At 46.7% G+C, this 10141-nt stretch overlaps 1 protein-coding gene across 1 annotated transcript in view; it reads left to right on the forward strand.

Annotated features, from left to right (window-relative positions):
- Positions 1–3141: 3141 nt before the first annotated feature.
- CHAF1A (chromatin assembly factor 1, subunit A (p150)) overlaps positions 3142–10141 on the forward strand; it is a 28024-nt gene continuing 21024 nt past the window's right edge. The window contains exons 1-3 of the mRNA XM_008584422.1: positions 3142–3193; positions 6138–6188; positions 7600–8465. Coding sequence (XP_008582644.1) covers positions 3142–3193; positions 6138–6188; positions 7600–8465 — 969 coding nt within the window. The remainder of the gene's footprint in view (positions 3194–6137; positions 6189–7599; positions 8466–10141) is intronic.

The raw sequence follows: 10141 nt of genomic DNA on the forward strand, positions 1-10141 counted from the left end.
GTCCCGCCCCCCCGCCCCCCCCCCCCGGCCTCGTCTGCGCACGCGCGCCCCCTGCCGGCCGGAGAGCGCACGCGCACTTCCCCTGCAGCTAGGAGAAGGGAGGCCGCTTCCGCCAGCGAGTGCAGCAGGCTGAGCCTAGAGGGGCCGTGGCGGCTGCAGCGACCCCTCAAGTCCCAGCGGTGTCCTTAAAGTCTTAGGAAAGGCGCTTAAACCTGCCTGGAGACATTGGGAAAGGCGAAGAGGTGAGGGAAATTCACGTCTAGAGCCATTCTCCGGATATCCCATTCCTCTGTGTGTTCAGTCCCTGCTCCCCGCAGCACCCTGTCCCGTGTTCATCTCTTTAGTTGCCCTTCGAATAATAATAATTAAAAAACCATTTAGTTGCCCAAGTCAGACATCTATGAGGATGTTACTTCCACCTCCTCTGCACTATCTCCACTGTCTGCACGCCCTGACCGTACCATTCTACCAGCCTCCTCTCTGGTGTCCCCACCTTCAGGTTCTCCCCTCCAATTCATCCCCCACCAGGCAGACAGAAAGGTGCCTCTAGAATACAATTCAGATCACATTAGTCCAGCCCGTAGGATACACTCCAAACTTCCTAACATGGCCTACAAAGCCTGCATAATTTGGCCCCGTCAATTCCTCTGACCACTGTTTTCTTCTGCTTTCTTCTTTTCCTGTATTTCATGATCCTTGTTGCCTGTGGGACTTGGCTAACGTCTCTCTCTTGCACATTCTTCCCCAATCTTTCCCTCACCCTTTGTGCACAAAAAGGATTCTGCTAGGAATGTCAGTCACCTCCTTCGGGAAGCCTTCCTGGATTGGTACATGTTTTTTTTTTTTTTTTTTGTTTTTGTCTTTTTCCGTGTCCGGCAACGGATTGCAACCCTCAGTGTTGCCCCCGTACCGGACCGGGGACCGGCAACGGGATCGCAACCCTCAGCCAGTGAGCGGGAACCGGTCCGTATGTGGGATCCGAACCCTCGGGCCGGAGCGCCGCCGCGCTTCCCAAGCGGCGCACTATCCAGTGGGCCACCGGGCCGGCCCTGGTACATGTTTTTTGATATTGATGTTTATATCAACTGTAATTGATTAAAATGTATTAAACGAGTTGGAAGTTAATAATGAATCGCAATGACTAAATGAATCCAAAAAGAGGAACAAGAAAACGACTACAGCTTAAGTACCCGGAACTTCAATGTTGACATTGCTGAAATATTTAGGTGATTTTCTTTCTTTCTTTCTTTTTTTTTTTAAAGATGAGCAGTAAGGGGATCTTGACCCTTGACTTGGTGTTGTTAGCACCACGCTCTCCCAAGTGAGCTAACCGGCCATCCCTATATAGTGATCCAAACCCATGGCCTTGGTGTTATCAGCACCACACTCTCCTGAGTGAGCCACGGGCCGGCCCTTCGGTGATTTTCTGAAGCAGAAGATTGCTGGATGTTTCCAAAAGCCTCAGCAGAAGGTAGCAAACTAGATCAATCAGAGGGCTGCTTCAGAATACACATTCTCAAACTCACTACCCGAGATCCTGATGGGGCTATTATGAATAGTTTGGAAAAGCTACCCATGTGATTCTGATATTCAACTTCAACTATGATCCAGTGGTCTAAACCATTGCAGAATGCCAGAATTTCAGAGAAGGGACAGAAAAATCCTCATGGCTCAGACAGGGAAACTGAGGCCTTGAGTAATGACATGTACTTGTCCAAAACGATGTCCCCAAGTTTCCTATTTTGCTACACTTTCCCCAATTTAATCATCCAATCTACCTCAATAGAATTACAAACTTGGGCTAAGTTTCAGTCTTCTTTCAGCACCTATACTTTTTTTTCTTTCTTTTTCTGGCAGCTGGCCGGTATGGGGATCTGAACCCTTGACCTTAGTGTAATAAGACTGCTCTCTAACCAACATCCCCAGTTCTAAGGGATTAAATTGGTGCTGAAGAAAATTTATTTCTGGACTCACAGGGTGACATCGAAAGTCTCGGTTTTGTTCGAAGCTTTAACCTGCATGATCTACACAGTTCTATCAAACGATATTTATGCATGCACTCAAAATATTTATTGAGCACCTACTATGTTATCAGTTAACTGACAGGTCCTGGGGATAGTGACGAATATTCCTGCCCTCATTCAGCTAATGTAGAAAACAGAGAATAATTGATTAGTCAAATAGACGCAGCTGAAATTGCCTTAAGGAAAAGAACGATATTGTAGGCATTTGAGCTTGTGGGGTTGAGGGAGGAAAGGCTTCTTGAGGTGTCGATCCAAGATCTGAAAATTAGGTTGAAATTAGCCAGAAAAAGAGCTGCGGGAAGATTGTTCTGGGCAGAGAAAACAGCATGTGCAAATTTCCTGAGGATTAAACCAGAAACGATTCATGTTACTCATTCACTCTGAACGTACGAGTATTTACTGTACTGCACGTCAAATGCTTCTGAAGCGTTTCCCAGATTTTACTTTATTGTTCACATAAAAAGTAATTCAGGGCCGGCCCGTAGCTCCCTTGGGAGAACGTGGTGCTGACAACACCTAGGCCACGGGTTCGGATCCCCTAAGAGGTCATCGTTTAAAAAAAAAAGTAATTTATAATTTTAGTTGCTGTTGCTACGAGCCGATGTCCAATTAGGATAAATTCAGAACCTCAGAGTCATCATCTAAATCGCAGTTTCAGGTTGTCACTGACGTCCTACGAAAACGTTCTCATGACGTAAGAGCCTGGCCCTCCCTCCTTCTCCCGACATATCCCACGCGCTCAGCCAATCGCACTGCCTAACTCTCAGCTTGACGCTTTCTTCCTCCAATCGCAGGACATCTCCTCCCAGCCAATGACAGGCCTCCGAGGAGAAGCCCCGCCCCACCGCGGGAATCTCTATGGGGAACCCTGAGAGGAATGGAAGCCACCATTCTCGCGAGGATACCCCCGGCGCTCCTCTCTTCCCGAGGCGGGCTGTCACGTGACGCGGTCTCGCCCAATCGGTGCGCGGGCTGCGGGGGTCGCCGCGGTTCCCGCCAAATACGAGCGCGGCGGCCGCGGCAGCAGCGGCGCGGGCGGGAGGGCGAGCAGCAGCGGCCCCCTGAGCGGAGCCCGCGCCTCCGCCGCCTGAGGGGAGCTCTAACCGCCGCCGGGGAGATGCTGGAGGAGCCGGAGTGCGGGGCGCCGGGCGCCAGGGGAGCGGCCGCAGGTCAGTTCGGGCCAGCGCCGAGGGGAAGGGGCGACGCGGCGCGCGGCCTGTGCGGGCCGAGGCGGTGGTCGGGGGCGGACAGGCCTCCCGGTCCCGGGCCTCCTCCTCCAGGCCGGGCGTTCGGTCCCTGGGGTTTTATAATCCCGAGCAAGGGCCCTACCACCTGGAGGGCGCCTTCTTTGACGTTATTGTTGCAACAGTGGCCGTATTTTTTTCCGGCACTTTTGCGTCAGTTCGTCCTTCCAGGGCGCTCTGGGGTTAGGAGTCGGTGGGGCCAAGAGGGAAACTGAGGCCCGGGGAGGCGAAAGAGTCGACTCGTGCAGATTACCGAGTGCGTTTGTGTCTCCTGACCAAGTTGGACTTTGCGGCGGGTGGGGAAACTGAGGCCCGAGGTCATACGGACTCGGGTACCAGAGCAGCTGCCTCTGCGGCTCAGGGCAAACCCAGGTAAGAGGCCTGCATGGTGAGGATTGTCAGGGAGCTGGGACTCCCGAGTTCTTGATCCTGCCTCATACGTAGGGTGTCTTTCTCCCACCTCTGTCTTGGAAGTGGTCTAACACTCAGCAAGCCTTCCAAAGCATGGGGTTGTGAACCAGCAAGAGCAGACTGTCTCCCTTGCTTGACTCCCCATTGTATCCGCAGCACTTGGCACAATGTTAGGTGCACAGTAAATGTGTTGATTGAATGAATTAAGGGCTAGAGTGAACATCAACCAGTCTAGTCCAGGGTTTCCCAACCTCTACACTATTGATATTTGGGGCTGTCCTGTGCACTGTAGGATGTTGAGCAGCGTCTCTGGCCTCCACCCACTCCATGCCAGTAGCAACCCCTCCTCCCAAGTCGTGACAACCAGAAATGTCATTGCTAAGTGTCTTCTAGGGGACAGACTCCCCATTACTCTAGTTGCTTCTAGACTGGTATTTCACAGAGACGTAAAGTTAATACATTATTTATAAATAAAGTTGGGACTGACTGTCATGGAACTGTGATCTATTTATTTAACCCATTCAGGATGTTTAATTAAAAAATAAAAAAGCATCACTTGCTGTGACCATACTATCATGAAAGGAAAGGATATTTTAATGCCAAATAAAACTAGAAAGGTTGTAATCTCAGAATAAAGAGTACTTTGGTAACTTTATGCATGCGTGTGTGTTAATTGTACGTGTACCTTTGAACAGTCTGGATCTCTGAATGGGGTGCTTTTTTTATGTAGACCTGAAGTTGTTTCTGGGCTCAGGTCACTTTTGTTCCACTTACATCAAAGGTAGTGATTCAGGGTCACGCAAATAAATCCTTGTGGTTATCCTCAAGATAAATGTAACTGGCTAAAAATTATATGTCCTTCAGTTGAGAGGGGGGGATATCTATGTGTTTTGGTAACTGAAAACTTGAGAATTTTATTGTCTTCAGTCCCTTGAAATGGGTACAAAGGAAATGTGAACCTTCGGAGTACCTTTACTTATTCTGTAAGCTTGGGAGGAGGGGACTGTTTCATCTGTGGACAGCTGAGTGTTTTAGAAAGCTCTAATCTGCTTTGAAAAAATACTCACTTTAGGGCCGGCCCGTGGCTCACGTGGGAGAGAGTGGTGCTGATAACACCAAGGCCATGGGTTCAGATCCACTTACCAGTCATCTTTAAAAAATAAAAATAAAAGGGCTGGCCTGTGGCTCACTCGGGAGAGTGCGGGACTGATAACACCAAGGCCACGGGTTCGGATGCCATATAGGGATGGCCGGTTTGCTCACTGGGTGAGCGTGGTGCTGACAACACCAAGTCAAGGATTAAGATCCCCTTACTGGTCATCTTTAAAAAAAAAAAATAATAAAGGGCCGGCCTGGTGGCGCACTCGGTAGAGTGCGGCGCTTGGGAGTGTGGCGGTGCTCCCGCCGAGGGTTCGGATCCCATATAGAGACCGGTCCACTCACTGGTTGAGCGCGGTGCGGGCGCGACACCGAGGGTTGCAATCCCGTTGCCGGTCACGAAAAAAGACAAAAAGGAAAAAAAAATTAAAAAATAAATAAAATAAAATAAATTTTAAAAAATAATAAAAAATAAATTAATTAATTAAAAATACTCACTTTTATGTAGCTTTTACAAAACATACATAGATTACCAAAAATAACAACTAGATTTTTCCAAGCCAGATCTAGCAGATGTGAACTTCCAAACTTATTCTAATTATTTAAAGATATTTATCCAAAGACCTGTTTATGGTCATTTCTCCATCAGCTTTGATATTATTAAATTCTTTTCCTAAGTTTTTTTTGTTGGTGGTGGTGCAGGAAAATATTCTCCTAATCATTCCTTGACAACACTTCAGCTCCTGCCTGACAAGCCCCAAATACTTTAAATTGCATTGTCTTCATAAACCCTCTAAAAAGAAAATGAACCATTTTGTTTTGGGGTCATGTTAATGGTGAAACAGGTAATAGAGTGTTTTCTCTCAACTCTTTTTATTCATTCCACTTTCGTTGTCCCTATTACCATATTCATTTGCTTCCCAGTGTGTTCCAGACTCTGAGCTAGGTGCAGTAGGAAGCCAGTTTCTGTGCTGGCATTCTGTTTGATGGGGAGACATAACAAACACAAAAGTTTCAGAGTAAGTGCCACACAAAATAAAATAAGATGTTACAATGCCTAGGGCAGAATTTCTCAAACTATTAACATTTTAGGTTAAGTAATTCTTTGTCATGGGGGGCTGTAGGCTATTTAGCAGTATTGCTGGCCTTTGCCTGCTGGACGTGAGTAGCCGCCCCTTGAGCCCTCCTGCTGTTGTGACAATAAAAATGTCTCTAGACATGACCAAATGTCCCCCACGGGGCGGGGGGAAAAATCACCCCCACTGGAGACCCACCTTGTACATAATTGGCTCTGCATGTGTATTTTCTGAATTAATTATTTCCAACATTTAATAACTCATCCTGACACTTTTATTCCCAGCCATGGATTGCAAAGACAGACCAGCTTTTCCAGTTAAGAAGTTAATACAAGGTAACTCTCTGGGAATGGGTTCAATAGTTGTTTCTAATTTATGTCCTTCATTGTCTTCTGCTGAGGTCCTCAGTGAAAGCGTTGGGCTGGTGGAGAGATGTGAAAAAGCACTTGCTCCCTAGATCAGGAAGCTGGGAAGCCCATTTTGCTCCACTGATGTTCCCATGGGTTTCCAGCAGCAAATACAGAGGTCACCACCTCTGCGGTAAGGTTTCTTGCATTTGCTGTTCTGTAATTTTTTTCGCCTGGGGGACAGTCCTGTATTTTGCTGGGAGTGGAGCAGCATTGCTGGCCTCTTCCAGCTAAATGCCAGTATTCGCTGCCTCCAAGTCATGACAACCCAAAATATCTCCAGACATTACTAGATGCCCTGAGGGTGGGGGTGGTGGGTGCAGAACTGCCCCAGTTGAGAACTGCCGTTGTACAGGAAGATAAATGTCCCCAAATCCTTTTGTGCAAAACAGGGAGTGTATTTACTCTTAGGCCAGATTAGTGGATGGATTGTATTAAAAAACTATGGTTTCTGGTTTTTAATACTTGGTTATTAATGTGATTTGCCTTCTCCTGTGACAACTGATAGGAAGTTTGGTGTTGGTGGGAATCGTGTCAAGGGCAGCAGTGTCCAGTGGGTAAAGACCTAAGGACAAGCCGTGGAACCCAAAGATATCCGTATTTTATAAAGTGAGAAAGTATGAATGATCAAGATCAGGTTTATGTGTTGGTTACATTTTGAAATAGTTACTAAAAGGTGCTTAGGCATTTAAGTGCATGTGGGCTCCTTGGGAATTTCACTCATCTAAAAATTTCCTCACTCTTCTACGTTGTTCCTATGTGTCCCTTATAACCAGCTGGAAGCCTGGCAGGCACTGGGCGGATAGTTCTTTGATTGTTGAGCAAAGCTAATAGAGCCCAGGATGCTGGGGTCAGAAAGAGAAATCTTTCCAGAAATGGGCCTATGTATTTTGCTCTTCAAAACCAAATGCAGGGCTGGCTGGTGGGCTCAGTTGGTTAGAGCATGGTGCTGATAATGCCAAGGTTCAGATCCCCATAGTGGCCAGCTAACAAAAAAACAAAAAAAACCAAAAAAACCCCACCAAATGCAGTTATCTTCAAATGGAATCTTCACTCATTATTAAATAAATTTGGAAGTTGAAGTAGAACTGGTCAGAAAAAAAATCTCTGGAAATTCTGGCAACATCCTTGCTGAAAGCTTGTCACTTTTTGTCTTTTTAAAATGAGGATGTTGGAAAAGTACAAAATAAAAGATAGCCTTTTTTTAAAAACTTCAAACTGTCCCCCCCCAAAGCCCAGCAGGGTTGATCATTTTTAAGCATGTGGAATATTAAAGTATTAATTGATTGTCAGTCTACACTTTCACTAAAAAGATGGCCTCCTTCTCTTTTCGTTTCAGCCCGTCTTCCATTCAAGCGCCTGAATCTTGTCTCAAAGGAGAAAGCCGATGACGCGTCATTCGACATGAGAAGCTCTCCCAGTGCTTCTGTGCAAAGTAAACACCCTAATTTAGAAAACTCTTTGGACAACTTGGAGAATGACTGTTCTGTGGTTTCTGACATAGACTTTGGAGCAAAACTTGTCAATGGGAAGGGTCCCTTAGATAACTTTTTAAGAAGTAGAATAGAAACCAGTATTGGCCAGAACACAGTCATAATTGATTTGACTGAAGACTCGAGTGACCAACCAGACAGTTCCTCGGACCATGATAACCTAAGTCCCCAAGTCTCTCCCTCCAGGGAGGCTGTCAGCAGGGCCAGAGAAGAAGGTGGAGATCAGCAGGGGCTGTTGAAGACCATTCAGAACAAGTTGGCATTTCCTGGAGAGACCCTTTCAGAGCTTCCTTGCAAGACTGAGGAGGAGGATGTTGACTCTGGAGGTATAGAGAGGAACGGCACCTCACAGGAGTGCTCACGGCAAAGCTGCCCCGAGCTGGCAGTTGGTTTGAGATCATGCTCTGGGAAGGAACAGGATGGCTGGAGTGAAGCTGGGGGCATCCTGTTCAAAGGCAAAGTGCCCGTGGTGGTCTTACAGGATATCCTGGCTGTGAAATCTCCCCGAGCCAAGTCTCCTCCGACAACACCTCTGGACAAGAGCATGACCTCAGAGGAGAGCGAGGTGCAGTCTTGCCCTGAGGAGGACTCTGCCCTTAGTCATTCATCCCTGAGCTCTTCCTCTCCTACCAGCTCACCTGAGGGGCGCTGTGTTCCCGAGAAACTGCACAGCAGTAGCAGTCCCATCCCTACCTCCATGCCTATCCACAGAGTGAGTATCTCCCACGGAATCCCAACACAGGAGGGCTGCCACATCCTGACATGTCACCCAGGTGGTTAGTGGCCAAGTGAGTGGGGCCACAAACTAGGCTGTTCTGATGCTGAATTCTTTCTGATACCAAAAACCAGAGTATTCAGATCTGTATGTTGTGATGTGCCAGGGACTCATCAGAGTGTCGAGTGTCTTAAGAGAACAGTGCCCAGACGTCTTGATAGTTAGTCTTCATCATTCACACCTAATTCATGGTTAGTCAACTTAGATACTTCAGTGAGTAACGCTGGAGTCTCGCTTCAGAGTTCAGCTTCCGCGTCCTTTGTTCCTTCGTCCTGTCCCAGCACAGCTCCGTAGGGGCATTGGTAGGAAAGAGTCACTAGGCGTTGAAGTGACAGCAGGATACCAGGAAGGATATAACAGGAACTTGTTTAGAGTCAGCTCTTTTCATGGCCACCCACCTTAAAAACCCCACCTGGAGTGATGAGAACGAAAGAATGAGGACACTGACTTTGGAGATGTCTGTTTCTGTTTTTGATTTCTGATCAGCACAGTGGAATGTCTCCGTTCTCACCTGTCCTTAGGGCATTATGGGTAATGCTGATCAAATGAGTCACGAATCTGAGTTGGTTTAACTGGTGTCCTCGGCTTTGTACCACCTTTGTTACTTCACGTTAGGTCTTTTTATAATATAAGATTGAATCCTGGGATGGGTCATTTAATCTCTCCTGTACCTGCTTAATTTGGACCATAAATCCCCAGTCTTGATGACTTCCTGAGTTGTGATCTCTAAGGGACTTTACTTTTTAAGTGACTCCATTTCTTTCCTTTCACCTCCTGGGGTGTACAGGTAAAAGGAAAAAATGGCTTTTTCTTTAAGTTCACAAACTATCAGTCAAGAATGAAGCAAATCTGTTCTTGTAAGTTTCTAAGTGTGGCAGACTGGGATATACGTTTTTAAACTTCTAACTAAGCCATGACTCCAACTCCCAAAATCTTGGAGTTTAAATCTCTTTTACCGTCAGCCCATTGTTCTATGCATCCGATGGCTTGAATTTTTTCCAGGCTGCTGCTTTTGCTTTGCAGAACTACTTTGTCATGTGATGTGTTGCAGCCAGGGAACATGGACAACAGGACTCGGCACAGGTTTCCATTAAGTTTGTTTTCATGTCCATAGCTAAGTCTGCAAACCGGGAAGTGGCATAGTTGGGCGTTTTCATGAAACTGTTTTTCTTTTATCCGCTGCCCAAACATCGCAAACAGCTGAGCACATGAACTAACTGTGCTAAATTTAGGAAGTCCTGTATTTAAAGTGCTGGGCCTTATTCTGAACATAGGCTCAAAGTTTTGGAATGCTCTAGAAGGCAGTATTATTACAAGTTTTCAAATAATTGACACTATATCAGTGAAGGCTTTAGACTTGAAAGTAGGCACCCCCCCAATGTTATGTGACATCAAAGGTGTGAGAGGAAATGACGTCATTGTCAGGAGGCCTCTGTGTGCTATGACTCCCTGAGACATGCCATCTCCAACCACTCACGCACACACCTTTTCAGTTTATCTCCGTGCCTTTTAGGAATACTGAGTTTCTTTTTTTTGGCAGCTAGCTGGTATGGAGATCCAAACTCCTGACCTTGGTGTTATCAGCACCACACTCTAATCAACTGAGCTAACCA

This window comes from Galeopterus variegatus, unplaced genomic scaffold, assembly GCF_000696425.1.
Source record: "Galeopterus variegatus unplaced genomic scaffold, G_variegatus-3.0.2 Scaffold3258, whole genome shotgun sequence".
In the NCBI taxonomy this organism is placed as follows: Eukaryota; Metazoa; Chordata; class Mammalia; order Dermoptera; family Cynocephalidae; genus Galeopterus; species Galeopterus variegatus.